General features: G+C 46.0%; 1 protein-coding gene across 1 annotated transcript in view; it reads left to right on the top strand.

Moving 5' to 3' along the window:
- The first annotated feature begins 296 nt into the window (after window positions 1–296).
- Window positions 297–19,588, top strand: part of LOC144687178 (solute carrier family 2, facilitated glucose transporter member 11-like) — a 49,006-nt gene continuing 29,714 nt past the window's right edge. Inside the window, exons 1-5 of the mRNA XM_078552935.1 lie at window positions 297–455; window positions 10,612–10,710; window positions 11,877–12,037; window positions 13,033–13,157; window positions 15,026–15,155. Of these exons, the coding sequence (XP_078409061.1) occupies window positions 297–455; window positions 10,612–10,710; window positions 11,877–12,037; window positions 13,033–13,157; window positions 15,026–15,155 (674 nt within the window). The remainder of the gene's footprint in view (window positions 456–10,611; window positions 10,711–11,876; window positions 12,038–13,032; window positions 13,158–15,025; window positions 15,156–19,588) is intronic.

The raw sequence follows: 19,588 nt of genomic DNA, 5'->3' as shown, positions 1-19,588 counted from the left end.
CATCATTACTGCAAACTAGTGGGGATCTGAAGAGCAGCTGCTGTTTCTAGAGATCGCTTCAGCAAGGTTTGATATCTTCACCGATTGCAAGGGAGCGGCTGAAGTTAGTTTCTTGGTGAAGTTTATTACTAGTTGCCTGTAATTATAAAGTGAAAGTTTTTCAAAATGAGGACTTTCTAACCTCACGGTTGTTGCATTAAAAAGTTCGGATCTGCCAAGTGGAAACAACCACGCGGGTGTCACGGGGATGCTGAACATAATTGTCAAATTCCTCGGCCTGCTGTTTTAAAATAAGCATGTTAACGCCCACCTTAAAACCAGGCGACGAGGAAGTTGCCAAGAGCACGTTCAGTGTTTGCTCAGGGGCGACAGTGAACACAGGGAGTGAATGGCATCAGCGCTTCTCCTGCTTCACATGCTTAGGCTCCAGCGCGGCTGCAAACCCGCTTTGGCAGGTACAGAAGGGCCTCTGCCACATCTCCAAGGATGTTAAAATGGCAAAGAAATTATCCGCTGTAATTTCCATCCTAATATATTTATATAATATAACAAGGCAACTATTAAGTTCTCTGTTTATATAAATCTGTTAAACCTGGTTATATAAATGTGAGTTGTTGTTTTCAGTTAGGGTAGCTCCTGGGCTGTTACTGGTATCTCACTCAGGGTAGTGAGGCATGACCATTGGTCTGATTGCTATCCAGGGATCCAGCTGGGGAAGGGCCCAATGTAGATGTAGAATCTGGACAGGAACCTGCTTTGTTACGGTGAGGGAAAGCAGTGAGCTCTCATTGTTTCAGCTCAAATACAGGGAGCGCTGAGGCGCCAGTGAAGCTGGTCTCGAGTACCAGTCAGGAGAGTAATCAGAACAGAAAGTGGTCATGGAAATTCAGTCAGGGTCCATGTATATGCAGAGCCCTGCTTGCAGGGGTTGGAGATGGGACCTTAACACAAAGGGCAGAATCTTACGTCCCGCGGGTGGACATGCGCCTGACCTGGTCGGGCGTAAAATCGTGCGTGATGACGTCGGGTGAGCGTCCCAATGTCACTGCGATATTTCGTCGGCGGGTGCATGCGAGAGTCGGCGGTGCACCAGCCGACAATTAAGAGGCCTATTAAGGCCATTAATGTGTTAATTAATCTGGATTTTTGTTGCCCGTCCAACGTTAAGGTTGGCGGGCAGGCGAATCGGCCAGGCGGCCTCTGCATTTCTGAGGAATCAAAAGGGTGGGATAAGGTTTCCAATATTAATTTTAACAAAAATGTTTGAGCAGAATTTTTATAATCCATATGTTTAGGTGAGTGAGTCCAATGTGTAGACATTTTTTTCTGCATTTTATAATCTTTATTTGATGGTTTTAAATTCTTCAGCTCCCTGAAGTAGCTCTCTGCCTTCAGGGAGCCTTCATTCCGCGCTCCCCCCTCCCTGCGCTGACTTCAGTGCTCGCCCTCCTCCCGCCCCCACACTGGGAGCGCTGAGCTTTTCAGCGCACCTTTCACCCTGGCTGTTAAATGGCCAGCCAGCATGAAATGGCGGTTGAAGCTGATCGTGGGTGGCGGGCACTTCCTGGTCACTCCCAGGCCTGCCCACCCTGCCTGCCCGACAACCTCAAAATTCTGGTCAAAATCTTGATTCTTCAATTTGTATTCCTGACCCATATGAGCAAGGCTCCAAACCATAAATGGAACCCAGTCCAACTGACCTCCTATTTAAAGCTAGTTAGGTCAGGCTGTTTAAATCCATAGAGTTGATGAAGCTTCCGATTGATTGCTATTAACAGCTCACGCATATCAGGCAGATCTCAGCAGCTCTCACAATGTAGTGTGTGTTTGTGTAAGACATGCTAACGTGGTATTAGCAACAATTTCAGGCAGAGGACAATCTTTCACCTGTCTAGGCTCATCTATTCACAGTGTCCCCTTGGTGTAGTTGTGATATCCCTGAAGCCCATTTGTTGACATGCATGTGTACGTGTGCATGCTTATGTGTGGGTGTGTTCAGGTGGTGCATATGCGTGTCTATGTGCACATGCACATGTGTGCGCATATGTTCATGTGCACACGTGTCCGAGAAAATGTGCGGCATGTGTGAATGCATGCACATCCGTGCATTTGCATACACGTGCATATATAAGTGTGTGCATATATATGTGTGTGCATATACGTTAATCAGGTACAATATGCCTAACATCCACAATCTTGTGCAGGGGAAAGTTCCAAATTTCCACTATTAGCTTTAAAGGGATTTCATCAAAGACCCTGCAGTGTGAGATGAGGACAGTGTTTCATAATGAGAAATGTGAGGAGTTGGTTGGGGGGGGTGGTGGTTGGAGATGGGAAGCAAAAACACGAGAGGGAACCAGTGTGGGTATTTATATTGGCCACCAGGTAATGAGGACAAGAGGCAATAAACAGGAGTGATAAAAAAAACATTGGCCAGAATTGTCTTTGGAGGAATAGGTAAAAACAAGAAGTCCTGATTGGGCTGACACTCATTGGAGTTTAGAATAATGAGAGAGGATCTCATTGAAACATATAAGATTCTGAGGGGGCTTGACAGGGTAGACACCGAGAGGATGTTGGGGGTTTCTGGAACTAGGAGGTACAGTTTAAAAATGAGGGGTCTCCCATTGAACACAGGGATGAGGAGGTTGAAGGTCATTAGGAATTCTGTACCCTGGAGAAAGGTGGAGCTCAGTCATTGAATGTATTCAAGGTGGAGTTGGGCAGGTTTTTGATCGACAAGGGAGTCAAGGGTTATGGGGGATGGGCAGGAAACTGGAGTTAAATCTGGAAAGAGATCACCATGACCTTATTGAATGGTGAAACAGGCTCGATAAGCTTATGGGCTTACTCCTGTTCCTATTTCTTATGATCTACTGTGAGGGAAACTGTCTCTTTCAACATAATGCTTCTTAAGGCCTTCTGAAAGTTTTAAACAAGAAAAGCCCACACCCATACTCACACAGTCACATTCACACACACACGCACTCACACAATCACACTCACACGCACACACAGACACACACACACGCACTCACTCAATCACACTCACACAAACACACACACACGCACTCACACAATCACACTCACACATACACATACACAGTCACATTCACACACACACGGACTCACACAATCACACTCACACGCACACACACATACACACAGTCACATTCACACGCATGCAAACACACACGCACAGCCATTCGCGCACACACACACACACACGCATTCACACAATCACACTCACTCGCGCACACACTCCCACTCACACACACACCCACACACATACCCACACACACATAAATATACAAATGCACCTAAACATACACACGCACACACACATATGTACACACACATATACACACAATCACACTCAGACACACACATATATACACACACATACACACAATCACACACACAGACACACATGTACACAATCACACTCACACATGGACATACACACATACATACATGCACACACCCACACACATGCACACTCACACACATGCTCACATACACTTACAAATACACACACCCACTCACACACACACACAAATACACACGCACTCACACATACACACACACACACAAGCACATGTGCACCCACACACACACCCACACACACACCCTCTCACACACACACACATATGCACACACACACTCACGCACACACATACAACCACCCACACACAGACATACACACACACAGGCGCACCAACGCGTGCGCCACACACACACATGCACACATACGCACGCACACTCTCACATACACTCGCACAGACACAGACACACACGCACATACACATGTATACACACACACGTACACACACACACACCCACACAGACATTCACACATATGCACACACACACTAACACACAAACCACACACATGTGTGTGGGTGCGCGCTCGAAAATCTCCCTGAGTCAATAAATAAAGGTATCTAAAATGTTATAAAACATATCTCTTCATGTGACTCTGTTACATGAGCAGGGGCATGTTATTAATTAAATTTTAAACTTTTAGTTTTATTTTTATTTGCTGTTGGAAACTCCATCCCGCCCGTGGATGAGGTTTCCTAAAAAATGCAAAGGCTGCTTGGCTTTTTGCCTGATCATCATCTGTACGGTTGGATGGGTAGTGAAAAGTAATGTTTAATTACATTGTTAATGACACGCTGCCGACCAAAATATCATGCAAGTGTGCGATGACATCTGGACCTTCGCCTGACATCATTGCACATCATTGTACAGTCAGCCAGGACGGGCGCACTCCCACCCACTGAACCAAACATTCTCCCCCCACACACACACACGCACATGCACGAACTGTCCCATGCACCCACATGCACACACGTGCACACACATACAACCACACACATGCACACCCTCACACCCTCACACACACACACACACATAGTCACAGGCAGCCATCATGTCACCTGATTGATGCCCAGGCAGCAAATAGGAAATCTCCCAGTTTGTGTTGTTTGTAGCATTTGAGCTCTGTGTTTAACCCTTAATATATCAGTCCCCAAGTGAGTCTCTGCCTTAATGGTAGCTTTCCTGTGTCTGCCCCTTAAGGAAGAGGGTCCAAACCCTGTCCCATACAGTTCCAGCACATGGAAACAGAGTAGGGAAATTCTTTTATTCCCTCATGGGATGTGACCATTGCTGCGAGACCCACATTTATTGCACATCTCCATATGACTAAGCGAGCAGTTCAGAGTCAACCACATTATTACTGTGGATCTGGAGTCTAATGTAGGCCAGGCGAGGTAAAGATGGCAGATTTCCTTTCCTAAAGGACATGTTAATGAGCCAGATGAGTTTTCAGGGGGTTACATCACAGGGTTGCTCAGTGGGTGTGGGTGGCCCCTCCTCATTGTCAGGATTTTGGAAATGCATAAAGTCCTTCCTTCACCTAGGACTAGACAATCAATGGGTACAAAAGATAGATACTTTCATGTCAAGACCTGTCAGACTGTTCACGGTCTTCAGGCACGATGGGTCGAATGGCCTCCTTCTACACTGTAACAATTCTGTGACTCTGTGAAATCCTTCCACACTATTCTCCATGGAATTATTAAGGGACAGAACAGAGTGCAGTCTGTATCTTAGCTTCCAGACCTTGGTCACCACTGCACCTCAGGACTTCCAGTGTCTGATAATTACCATTAGACCAGCCCCCTGGCTGATCAGAGCGGGGCACAGGCCCAGGGCCCAGTGAAAGGGCAGTGACTGGTGTCAATCTGCCTGATCTTGCTGCCTCTCAGGAGGACAGACTCTGCCAGGTCACCAGCCTTACCCCCATGACAGCCTCATGCCAATGGAAATGGGGGTGGGGGATGGCGGGGGGGGGCGATAACCAGGCTGCCTAGGTGCAAACTGCAATGACTCCTTGGCAAGGGGCAGCGCAGTTCCATGAGTTTTTTTGTAGAATGTGAGGAGCCAAACACTTCTCACAATCCTGGCCCACAGGTTGAACACGGTGGAAAGACAGGAATGGGTTAAAACGTAGGCTTGGATAGGCTTCCTGGGATATATCCCTTAGATCTATTATGACCTGAATTTTTCCCTCATCGGGCTCACGCAATCGGTGGGTCCAGGAACAGCTGGGCCCACCAGCCACAATCAGCCCCCTGACCGCGATTTCACGCTGGCCGGCCAATTAACGGGCAGCCAGCGTGAAACGCGTGCTGAAAATCTCAGCGCTGCTGGGGTGGGAGCGGGCGATGACGTCTCTGCGGGCGCGGGTGAACGCTTCGAGAGAGCTCCCTGAAGGCAGACAGCTGCCTCAGGAAGCTGCAGACCTGCACATAGTAAGAGAAAGCGCAAAAAAGCTGCAAAAAACATCCATGCAGCACAGTCAAGCACCTTGAGAGCATACCTCATAAAAATGCCGTCCCCAGATATTTATTTTTATTTTATTTCCTAACAGAGATTTCATCCCGCCCTTGGATAATGTTTCATGAAACATGTAAAGGCCACCTGGCTAACTGGCCCACCCGCCAACAGTAAGGTTAGTCGGGCCACAAACAAATCGCGCTCAATTGCGCCATTAATGGGCTTAATTGCCCTCTTAATTGTCGGCGGGCCCGCTTTCGACTGCCGCACGTGGCTGCCGAGCGAAATATCGCGCAAGTGCGCAATAGCGTCGGGATTCTCGCCCCACGACATCTCACGCAATTTTACCCCCAATCGGGTCAGGCACACGCCCGCTGGCAGAACATAAAATTCTGCCTGATACGGGCAGTGGATACCACTTGGACTTCACAGTAATAAAATGGAATGTGTGATGACACCATAGGGCTTGTTGATGAGGGAGGTTGGAGTCAAGTAGGAGCGGGAGCAATTATTTAGCGCTGATGCCTTCATTCAAGAGGTTGTTTGCTTGGCCAGCTAGGAGCAAATGGAACAAAACTGCCCAGCCCTTGGGGGACTAACTACAGGCAACTTTGGCTGAAATCGCTGAGGTTCTTCAGATGTATATCACCCTGGGTTCTTAATGGACTGTTTCCCCTCTGTGCCGAATTGGCTTCAAATTCAAGCTGAATTCGCATGTAGGTTAAGTTATAAAGATTCACCAGGGGCTGGTTACTGAGTGTTTAAAATTGATAAGGACTTTGAGTAAACGTGTCTGCTGCCCAGTGTCACAGTTAGGCAAGAACCTGGAACATGCTACCTGATGTACAAACGCAAGCCAGATGTGCAGAAAGCCTGTATGTGATTGGCTAAAATGTGGGTGTGTTTATTGTCAGGGAGCCTTGGTTAGCTGGCGAGGTCATGTGACATGTCAGGGTGCCAGGTTTGCCGTGCTCCTGGAGAGGGTCTGCTGAAAGATTACATCCACAAATCAGTACGTGCTCCGTGCTTACTGAACTCTAAACCTTTGCTTAAGTCTTTTTTAAATTGTTATGTTTCATCAAATATTAACATTTTTAAGAGCAGATGTGATCAACACCATCAGGCCAAGGATCAGGTCTTTGTGCAAGTCGAGTTTTTCAAGTTGAGTAGTTCCTTGAAGGCACTTTCACTGGCTTGGCACTGCTCCCTCAACTCTCAGCTGCTGAGTCATGCCAACTCACAATCGGATCATGTCCTGTCCACAAAACCCTGTTATCATATCTTGGTAACATCTTTTGTATCCGTTTTTTCCCCATATAAGTTCCCATGTTCAGATTTATGATGGACATTTCCCCTGGATTCTGAGTTCTGATGTAAGGTCATCTCAACTTGAGATGTGAACTCTGTTTCTCTCTCCACAGGTGCTGCCTGACCTGCTGAGTGTTTCCAGCATTTTATGTTTCTATTCTTATGGAAACTTCTCAGACTGTAATTACACCCTCCGATCAGTGAGATGTCATAAGGACGGCAACATTGCTTTTTACCTCAGAGGTAGTTCACTCGACTGATTCCTGTGGTGAAGGGGTTATCTTATGAGGAAAGGCTGGACAGGTTGGGCCTGTATCCACTGGAGTTTAGAAGAATGAGAGGTGACCTTATTGAAACATAAGACCCTGAGGGGATTTGACAGGGTGGATGCTGAAAGGATGTTTCCCCTTGTGGGAGAGACTAGAACTTGGGGACACAGTTTAAAAATAAGAGGTCTCCCTTTTAAGATGGAGATGAGGAAATTTTTTTTCTCTCAGGGGGTCATGAGTTTGTGGAACTCTCTCACTGCTATCACACTCCTACTGACACTGATACTTATTGACACTCACACCCTTACTGATACTCACACTCTTACTGACGCTCTTATAACACTCAAATTCCTACTGACACTGACACTTACTAACACTCACACCTTTACTGACACACACTCCTACTGACACTCTTACTGACACTCTTATAACACTCAAATTCCTACTGACACTGACACTTACTAACACTCACACCCTTACTAACACTGACACTGTTACTGGCACTCTTATGACACTCAAACTCTGACTGACACTCCTAGTGACACTCACACTCATACTGATACTGACACTCCTACTGACACTCATATTCACAATTCTGCTCATACTGTTCTGGAGCTTTTTAAGATGGAGATGAGGATTTTTTTTTCTCTCAGAGGGTCATGAGCCTGTGGAACTCCCTTCCCCATACGGCAGTACAAACAGGGTCATTGAATATCTTTAAGGCTGCATTAGATAGATTCTTGACTAACAAGGGAGTCAAAGGTTATTTGGGGTAGGCAGGAAAGTGGCATTGAGGCACAATCAGATCAGCCATGACCTTATTGAATGGTGGAACAGGCTCAAGGGGCCGAATGGCCTACTCCTGCTCCTAATTCGTATGTTCGTATGTACATCTGGCTCCTGTTCCTCTGAAAGAGGCAGCCACCCCCCTCCCCACCCCCCCTGCTGAATTGTGGCAAGTAAAAGGAGTGGGGTGAAGGGAAAGAATGTGGCTCATCCTATCCCTCTGCCCACATTGTTCTCACCAGGCCGGGGTGGTGGGGGGTGGGGTGATTAAATCAGCCCTCATATTCTCCAGCGTCATGGGAGATTGGCGTTTCAAGCTACGTCAATATTTGATGGTACCAAGGTGAATATTTTATTATTGTCACCCCGTGTTTGTGGGCCACCTTATTTCACATCGTATTTCCTCTTTAACAGCCATTTAAAAAGGAGCAGAGTGAGCACCCTCCTCCTTTCACCCCATCCCCGCTTAGGACAAGGTTTATAGGAGTGGCCTGGAAGGATTCTGAGCCCCTTCCTGGTTCACCCAGGATAAGGTGTAAGTGAGCTGAAGTAATCAGCACAGCCAATGCTCCAGTAAAGCCCCAGGTTCAGTAACTCCTTCAAAGCAGCTATCCCCATAATGACATTAGCAGTCACTGTTTAAACAAAAAGTAGTGAACTATTGACAGAAGTGCATGGGCCAAGAGGATGTTGACACTTAATCCTATTTTTTTGTGTAACCGATGTCAATTTCACTAGTTAGCAAGATTAGTTTTCTCTAAAGGGAGTCCATCATTAGCCCCACCTTTAAAATGGATGATAGCACAGGGCTTTTGGGGTCAGAGATTCACAATCCACCTCCCCCTCTGTCATCCCACCACCCACCCCCCCAACCCCCAGAAAGTACGTCAGAGAAGGAATTGAGCCTTGTCACCCACTTGGCAACCCAGCTGACCTCACTGAGGTTTCATTTGCATAAAACATCAGTAGTGGTACATCTCAGATGACCATCGGCTACAAAAAAGTGGCACTTGCCTAGCCAGCTCAGGGCAAGTTCAACAGGGCCACCTCCAAGTTGGCACCTGTTCTCTTTTATAAAAGGATGAACTTGCTCAGCTACTGAAATATTTTTCTATTGAGTGTTCCAACACTAGGCCCCTCACCTGGAATAACTCCCACTATTTGCTGCCCCACACTAGCAGAGTCTTGCTGGACTCCAGTGTGTTTGGGGCAAAGGAAGCAAGAGTATTGTTGGAAGACACCATCTCATCAGCCCTGCCTCGAATAGGTAGGACATAACAACATCCCAAAGAGCCAAGGACCTACCTTGGGGAAGAGCACACATATAAAACAACAGCTTAACCCTAACCCCCAAGAGGAAATTCCTGTTTTGTTATCTTTAATGAGTGAAGACATGGCAATACTGGGACCCATCACATGACCTGCCCATACCCATCCTCACTCACCCAGATTAATTCATCAGTGCACCCACTACCTTGGGGAGATTTTGGGTGTATCTCGTTAAAAGGGTAGTGATCCAACATGGTATACAGTGCAATCTTTAGATGTGAGCTGTGTTAGAATTAGGTCAGGTCAATAGCACTTCAGTGGATCATATTTATATGCAGCAGATAATTAATTCTATTAAGGTTTAATAATCACAGAATCATACGGCACAGAAGGAGCTTGTTCAGCCCATCTTGCCTGTGTTGGCTCAATGAAACGACTACCCAGTTAGTCACAGTCCCCTACTCTTTCCCCTGAAACCTCCCTTTTCAAGTATGTATCCAATTCCCTTTTGAAATTTATCATTAATTCTGCTTCCATTAAATTTTCAGGCAGTTCATTCCCGATCATAACAATTTGTAAAAAAAAAAATTCTCCCCAAACACTGCTATGGTTTTTAAATCAGTGCCCTCTGATCACTGGCCTCTCTGCCAGAGGAAACAGCCTCCCCCTATCTACTGTATCAAAACCCTTCATAATTTCAAACTCCTCTATTTAAGTAAGGATAAATATGGCTTTGGCAGGACAGAAATCAGAAAGCTCCTTGTTTATCATAACAGAGGCAGAGGGTCTTACATGGGAGAAGATATCGTAATATAGGCACGGGTTATCAGGCAACAAAGCATGAGGCACTGCAAAGGAATGGTGGTTAATGGTGGTCTCTTGATTTGTTAGAAGGATATGTCAATAAATGTTGGACTGTTCCTTCCTTGAACTGAGCAAAAGGAAGGAAATCAGGTGGCTTCCTTCAACAGGCATGCAATCTGACATTCCAATTGTTTGATCTTCATTATATCCAGGTGAGCCAGGGCACTTGGCCATAGAACCTGGACAAACTCCCATTTTATACCTGAGGCTGTGGGATATCAGACAGGTTTATTTCATTATCAGCAGTCATTTCTTATTCATTTTGCAGCTCCGTAGAAGGAGGTTTATACTCTTCCTCTTTGTAGCTGGAATTGGCGGGAGTTTCCAATTTGGGTTCAGTATATCCTCCATCAATCCACCATCAGAGGTAAGGAGAACATCCTGAATAACTGACACTCACACTCCTACTAATAGTTACTGACACTCACACCCTTACTGACACACACTCTTACTGACACCAACACTCTTACTGACATTCACACTCCTACTGACACTCTTATGACACTCAAACTCCTACTGACACTCACACTCTTATGACACTCACACTCCTACTGACTCTCCTCCTGACATTCACACTCTTACAAACGCCAACACTCCTACTAACATTCACACTCTTACTGACACTGACACAACTACTGACACTCACATTCCTAGCGACACATACACTTACTGACACGCCTGTTGACACTCACATTCTTAACAACACTGACACTCCTACTGACACTCACACTCTTACTGACACTCCTGTTGACTCTCACTCTTACAAACACTGACACTCCTACTGACATTCACACTTTTACTGACACTCAGCTCTTACTTACACTCCTACTGACACTTGCACTATACTGGCACTTAGACTCCTACTGACACACACTCCAACTGACACTCCTACAATCTGACACTCATACTCCTATTGCCACTCTTACTGACAGCAACGTTCCTACTCACACTCACACTCTTACTGACACGGACACTGCTACTGACACTGATGCTCTTACAAACACTCCCACTTCTACTGACACTGACTCTCCTACTGACATTTATACTCTTACAGACACTCACACTCCTACTGCCACTGGCAGTCCTACTGACACTCACCCTCTTATTGACTTGCACACCGCTATTGACACTCCTACTGACAGTAAGCCTCCTAGTGTCACACACCATCTGAAACTTGCACTCCTACTGACAGTTACACTCCTACTGAAGTTGACACTCCTACTGACACTCACACTCTTACTGACACTGACAGCCTTACTGACACTCACACTCTAACTGACACTCACCCTCACTAACACTCACATTCCTACTGACACTTACGCTCTTACTGATGCTCTAGTTGACACTCACACTCTTACAAACACTGATACTCCTACTGACACTCACTTTTACTGACACTCCTACTGACACTCGCACTCCTACTGACACTCGCACTCCTACTGACACTCACATTCATAATTCTTCTCATACTGTTCTGAAATTATATTTAACTTTGATGTTGAATTAATCTGCTGTTGTAATTCATTCTTACAGTATATTAAGAACTTCATCAATGAAACGTGGATCGAGCGACATGAAACACCATTACAGGAATATTCATTAATGCTCTTGTGGTCTTTTATTGTATCTGTATACCCTATTGGAGGACTGGTAGGAGCACAAATTGCTGCAATTATAACAGTGAAGTATGGAAGGTAGGTACACCAGGAATCAATCTGTCTACCACATCACAAAACTATGTAACTGTCTCACTTTATAACCTGTTTGAATTTGCACTGAGGAGCTAAGCAATGATATATATATACTCATCAAGATAAAAATAAAAATATGCAGCACAGAAGGTCATTCAGCAAGAATTCAGAAATAAATGGAAAAGAACTGGAGATCCAGGGTTTAGTATGATGGGAGAGATAGACTGAGGATTTGAGGGATCATCTTTCTAAGGGATAGATTGATAGACAAAGTGAAGGAATGAAGGCGGACAGATAGACAGACTGAGGGAGTGGAGAGGGATGGATAGGCAGACTGAGGGAGTAAAGAGGGATGGATAGACAGACTGAGGGAGTAGAGAGGGATGGATAGACAGACTGAGGGAGTGGAGAGGGATGGATAGGCAGACTGAGGGAGTAAAGAGGGACAGATAAACAGACTGAGGAAGTGGAGAGGGACAGAGACTAAGGGAGTGGAGATGCAGAGATTAACACATTGAAGGATTCAACATGTGAAGATGGTAAGGCAGGGTAAGGAATTCTAATTTGAGGATAAATATTACCTCGGTCTAGATTTAGTTTCAAGCTGACCAAGGCTTGATAGGAACTTGGGCAAAGTGTAGTGGTTGAGTTGAATATTACGGCCTTTGTCTAATCAAATGTATCTAAATTTTCAGATTATGATTAATTATGATTAATTAATATAATCCCAGGCTGAAAATTCAGCAGGATAAATGTTTTAAATAACTAGCATTCATCCTGACTATGAGCATTGAAGAAGTGACTCACAGAAGAAAGATAAGCTACTTCTGAACCATTTTTGCCAATGCTTTACCTGGTTTGATTTTCAATGAAGAGTGCTTACAGCTTGGATATTCAATTCTGCTGAGTATCAAAGATTCATAATTATTAAATGTTACTTAGTAAAGCTTTTAATTGTTCAGGATACATCCAATTAAATGCGTGCTCTTGTGTTTCAGAAAGAAATCTTTGCTATGTAATGACATTGTGGCAATTATGGCCGCAATCATAATGGGTTTCAGCAAGATGGCAAGATCGTTTGAGATGATTGTGATAGGAAGATTCATGTCTGGAATTAATACTGGTAATTGGATTGTTTTTTAAGGAGCTAGTGGGCTTTGTTGGCAGAGAATAAAAGAAAAACCGTCAAGTGTTGGCAATAGAGATGGAAATTCCTGACTCGGGAATTATGTGAAAGTCGCATCTGACACATAAGTCCACCCTGTGTCGTCGAGGTCCCTTCAAGCCTGCTACTTACTGAAAACTCTGAGCTTGAACTCCGATGACACCTTGCATGGATTTATATTCTGGATATATACTTATAATTATTTAAAGGGACGAGCTATTGCAGATTCTAAATGGTTGGTTCTCAATTAACCATACCCTCATCCAGTGCAAAACGAAGCCATTCAGTTCATCGTTTCCCCTCTGAAAGAGCTAGCAATCAGTCCCATTTTCTTGTTCTTTCCCCATTAAATAAATATCCAATTTCCTTTGGTTTAACCTGCTTCCACTCCGCCAATTAAGGCCCGTCCAGCGTGACGCACAGCCAGAAGTGCTGACCGCTCCCTGTGTGGCCGGGCGGAGAAGGGAGAGTCGGGGCCTGCGCTCTTTCACGCATTCGCGTGAAAGAGCACAGAAATCTCCCTGAGGCACAGAGCTGCCTCAGGGAGATTGCTTTGCTTATGAAAAGTTGAAATAAAGAAAAAAAAATATTCAGACATGTCCCCGCTCATGTGACAGTGTCACATGAGCGGGGACATGTCAATGAATTATATTAAAAATTTTTATTATGTTTACAAACCCTTCATGAAACCTCATCCCGTCCGTGGATGAGGTTCCATGAAAAATGCGGAGGCCACCTGGGCTCTTCGCCTGCCCGCCAACCTTAAGGTTGGATGGGCAGCCCTGTTAATTATTTCAATTGCTATTTAAATGGCCTTAATAGGCCTTTGATAGTTCGGCGGGTGCGCAGCCGACTCCGGTGCGTGCCCGTCAAACCGTAAATCAGAATGACGCGCAGTGACGTTGGGACGCATGCCCGACATCACTGCGCGTCATTTTATGCGTAGGTGAATGGGGCCTGCCCCCACACGCTGACCAGAAGATTCAGGCATAAGAATTGGTAAAAGAACGAAAGGGGAAATGGGAGAAGCTTTTCACACAGAGTGTGGATCTGGAATGCACTACCTGAAAAGGAATTCAATTCCATGCATGAAGAATAGTTACACACTGCATTAATAATGAAGCTAACCATATAAATGTCATGAATACCCTGCACTTAAAGGAAACCATTTAATTTGCCACATTTGGAGGGTCATGTGCCCACTGGGAAAGGGCATTAATCCACCCCTAATGGCGATTCTACCACGGGGCGGGAGTATGCAGCTTTATATTCTTGGTACTCTGTATTGGAACCAAGCTGCCATGAGTAGATGCCCACTGTTCACCGGGCACTTCCTTGCAGATGGGAAAAACACCCTGTCTGCACTCCCCAAATGGCAGATTTCACAGCAGCATTACAGCACACTGGGGAAGCAGCAAGAGGAGAAAGTATCTTTTTAAAGAGATAGAGACATGCTCACAAAATCACAAAAACCTGGAGTGGGTTTTCATGGGCATAGAACTGACTTTGTGGATCAGATACCCGTTATAGAAAGTGTCTGAATTTTATTTCCACTGTGGCCATGAATTTACACAGTGATCAGGTTGTTCCTATAGTGGTCGGTCGATCTGTAATGCCCAGTTTTACACCTGGGTGGCAAGTTAAAAATTTATCCTGATTCTCACAAACGAAGCTTGACCATGTTCGATCTCTCTTAAAATTTTAAAATACAAGTGAACAACTGGCATTAGCTTGTGTTGCTGTCTGCAAGGACTAAACTTAAAACTGTTTCATTGAACCAACTCTCATCATTAATGCATGTTCTCTGTCCTGTTTCTATTTAAAAGGCATTGGATTAGTCGCTCATGGCCTGTACCTCGGGGAAATAGCACCAAAGGAACTGCGAGGTGCTGTGTGTATGACCCGTGCTGTATTTGTTGCCTTTGGGAAATTGATGGGGCTGGTGGTTGGACTCAGGTAAATCTTGAACCATGAATGTAGGCAAACTAACTAACCAACTATGGAGAAATATGTGTGACTTCTTCACTTGCAGCTCAGGCAATCATTCACAGAACACTTGTGATACTCACCATTGATCGGGATTGAAGTCTATGGATGCAACATTTAGCTCTGTGACATTCATAGGTTTGATGCTGTTTAGTAGAAAAATGGTGTTGGGGTTGCTTCCGCCCACTCCCAGGACAACCCACACTGAATGCAATCTTGGTGAGGGTGTTAGAGTGCGCATTCCATGCGTTTGCTGGGACTATGTAGAACAGGCAGACCATGATGTCAGTCAGCAGGTAAGGCTGAACTGATGCCCACCCTAGCATTTTTGACCTTGCTGCTTCAGGCAATGCCCTCTCATAAACGTCCCCAACTGAACACACATTTAGCAGCATGAGGGACACCCGTCTACTCCCATCAGTACTATCTATACCGATCATTATCAACCTGCGGATTGGCTGCTCATTACTTTCTATTGGCAGATGCTAAGCTTGTGCTGGGTGTTTGGAGGAGTTGATACCAGTTGGTAAAGTCTGCAGGGAGTGGTACTGTACATGGGAAGAGCGTTAGTTACAATTGCAAGGGTCCTGAGTACATCACTTGCTCTCAGTCATGGATGCTATAGTCACAGTTCACCCTTGGAATGGAGCATCAGAGGGAGATGCAGCAGAGGCAGCAAAGAAGACAAGTTGTTCACAGATGGAGGAGGAAAGCTTTCAACAGGAGGCCTTATTTGCCTAGGGCCTCCCAGGAACACTTCTATCTCTACCTAAGATCTCTCCAGTGCCTTCTGGAGTGCGTATTCCAAATTATGGTGGTCTGTTGAATCCTCCACCATCATGAAGAGACAGCCCTTGCCACCACGGACTCTGTGAGCTTCATAGGGGGAGGAAGAGGGGGAGGAGGGGGAAGGGGAGGAAGAGAAGAATGGAGGGAGGAGGGATCCAGCACATAAACCTTCTGGATGGGTGTCCTTGAGTGCATTAATATTTTTTAAAATTTATTATTTCATGGGATGTGGGTGTTGCTGGCAAAGCCAGCATTTGTTGCCATCTCCAATTGCCCTTGAGAAGGTGGTGGTGAGCTGCCTTGTTGAACCGCTGCAGTCTGTGTGGCGTAGGTACACCCACAGTGCTGTTAGGGAGGGAGTTCCAGGATTTTAACCCAGCAACAGTGAAGGAACAGCGATATATTTCTGAGTCAGGATGGTGTGTGACTTGGAGGGGAACTTCCAGGTGGTGATGTTCCCATGAGTCTGCTGTCCTTGTCCTTGTAGGTGATAGAGGTTGAGGTTTGGAAGATGCTGTCAAAAGAGCATTGGTGATTTGCTGCAATGCATCTTGTAGATGGTACACACTGTTGTCATTGTGCATTGGTGGTGGAGGGAGTGAATGTTTAAGTTGATGGATGGGGTACTGATCAAATGGTCTGCTTTGTCCTGTTTGGTGTCAAAGTGGAGAATATTCCATCACAGTCCTGACTTGTGCCTTGTAGATGGTGGACAGGCTTTGGAGAGTCAAGAGGTGAGTTACTCACCGCAGAATTCCCAACCTCTGACCTGCTCTTGTAGCCACAGTATTTATATGGCTGGTCCAGTTAAGTTTCTGGTCAATGGTAACCCCTAGGATGTTAATAGTGGGGAATTCAGTGATGGTAATTCCATTAAATGTCAAGGGGCGATGGTTGGATTCTCTCTTGTTGGAGATGGTCATTGCCTGTTACTTGTGTGGTATGAAAATTACTTGCCATTCATCAGCCCAAGCCTGGATATTGTCCAGGTTTTGCTGCATATGGACACGGACTGCTTCTGTATCTGAGGAGTTGCAAATGCTACTGAACACTGTAATCATCAGTGAACATTCCCACTTCTGATCTTATGAGGGAGGGAAGGTCATTGATAAAGCAGCTGAAGATGGTTGGGCCTGAGGAACTCCTGTAGTGATGTCTAAATGATTGGCTTCCAACAATTATGACCATCTTCCTTGGTGCTTCCAACCAGTGGAGTGTTTTCCCCCGATTCCCATTGACTTCAATTTTGCCAGGGCTCCTTGATGCCACACTTGGTCAAATGCTGCCTTGATGTCAAGGATAGTCAATCTCACCTCATCTCTGGAACTCAGCTCTTTTGTCAATGTTTGAACCAAGGCTGTAATGAGGTCAGGAGCTGAGTGGCCCTGACGGAACCCAAACTGAGTGTCAGTGAGCAGGTTATTGTTGAGTAAGTGCTGCTTGATAGCACTGTTGTAGATACCTTCCAACACTTTGCTAATGATCAAGAGTAAGCCGATGGGGCAACAATTAGCTGGGTTGGATTTGGACTGCTTTTTGTGGACCAGACATACCTGGGCAATTTTCTAAATTGTCCAGTAGATGCCAGTGTTGTAGCTGTACTGGGACAGCCTGGCCAGTTCTGGAGTACAAGTGTTCAGTACTACAGCCAGGATGTTGTCAGGGCCCATAGCCTTTGCAGTATCCAGTACATCCAGCCATTTCTTGATATCATGTGGAGTGAATTGAATTGGCCGAAGGCTGGCATCTGTGACGCTCGACTCCGGTTTCTGCAACTAAACCCGAGATGCTCCATAGTTTCAGAATTTCCCAGAATTTCTCTCTGTTCATGCCCATCACTGTGTTCTCTTGCCCACAATCCTGAAATAAAAGTCACGACAAAATAATTATTCCATACCAACTTTATGCAATAAAACATCCAGCATTCTGTACAAATCCCAACTCTTTAGCTTAGTGCACTCCCTTAGCGCCTGTGTCACGTGTGCCTTTGCCAGGCCTAGTGCTCCTACACAATTCTACCTCAGTGGCTGCACCTTGGCTGGTGGAAGACTGCTGAATTTCACTGGGGGGAGACTGCAGATGGCCTCGCGGAATGCCCTGGAGCAGCTCTGGGCCTTGAGGGCCTGTCTTTGGACTGTACTACCTTGGCATGGGTGGCAGCAGTCTGGGGTGGCTGGCTGGAGAGACACCAGTGAGGGTACAGGTGGAGAGGCAGCGGTGGGAGCATGAATACTGGCATCTTGAGGCTGGACAGCAGGCTCATGCACCATGCAGCCACTATCACACCCCTGTGGCGGAGCCTCAGGAATCCTAGTGATGTGCTGAAGCACAGATTGCTGTACTTCTGTGAAAGTCTGCAAGCCCCTTTGGGTGTCTGCAGCCATGATGGCAGGAGTCGTAGCCTGCATAACACAAGCTGAGAGTCCATGGCATCAATCTGAGCTCCCAATGCAGCAGTGGGACATTGAGTAGCTTCTGCCTGTGCTGCAATGGAAGCTGTGACAACAGCTATCAGTCCCTGTATCATGATCAGGTCCACAAATATTCTCATGGAATTGGCCACCACCACCATGCTGGAAAGGATGGGCTCCAATCTCCAGGAAGAGCCCAGTGTCATGTTGGAGCCAGGCCCTTCCATGCTCCTCGACTGTGATGTACGCTTTCTCGGAGGCCTGCCGTTGCACCAAGTGTTTCTGCCTGCATGCCCAACAGACTTTTTTTATTCGCTGCTCCATTGAGGTGCTTTTGACTTCCTGTTGCTCATGAAAGATTTGTGGGAGTACCGCATTGTGCTTTTGGAGATGTTGTGCTGAGTTGCTGGATTTGGAAAGTAGTATTGCTGCATCCCAACAGGGAAGGCAGAGGAGTTTTGTGACCTGTCCCCAAAAAGACTGGAAAAGGTATGAGGATGGCCATTGTGGTGCCTCTGAATCAGCAACTGGACGGGGAGATGGAGCTCTTTTGCAGAGGGAAAGCTCTGCACAAAGAGAGGAGGAGGACAACTCTGCACAGAAGGCCCTGCCCACCCAGGGTCTTTAGGGAACACTTCTCCTACCTCCAGCTCAAGCAGTAGCAATAACTGAGGTGCCTCAGATTCACCAAGGAAGTGCTCACAGTAACTACTTCAACCTCAAACCAGGGTGAGTACAGTGCTTCCAGTAGCTGTCAAAGGCACTGTCCCTCTCAATTTCTACATTGAAGCTGCAGCCAACATTGCAAACATATCCCGGCGAACAATACATCTCCACACCCAGATCATAATATCAGAAGACATAAGAGCAGGAGCAGGCCATTCGGCCCCTCAGGCCTGCTCTGCCATTCAATAAGGCCATGGCCAATCAGATTGTGGCCTTAACTCCACTTTCCAGCCTGAGTTCTGCCTCCACCCCATCCCCAATCCCCCATACATAACCCTTGACTCCTTTTAACTTGTCTAACTCAGCTTTGAATATATTCAATGAAACAGCCTCCACAGCTCACTGGGGAAGAGAATTCCAAAGACTAATGACTCTCTGAGAGAAGGAATTTCTCCTCATCTCTCTCTTAAATGGGAGACAATTTTGTCCCCTAATTCTAGATTCCCCACGAGGGAAATTGTCCTCCCGGCATTTACC

Source organism: Cetorhinus maximus, chromosome 12 (genome assembly GCF_964194155.1).
Source record: "Cetorhinus maximus chromosome 12, sCetMax3.hap1.1, whole genome shotgun sequence".
Classification (NCBI taxonomy): Eukaryota; Metazoa; Chordata; class Chondrichthyes; order Lamniformes; family Cetorhinidae; genus Cetorhinus; species Cetorhinus maximus.
The sequence above is the reverse complement of the archived record's forward strand: the minus strand, read 5'-3'. Positions and strand labels throughout refer to the sequence as shown.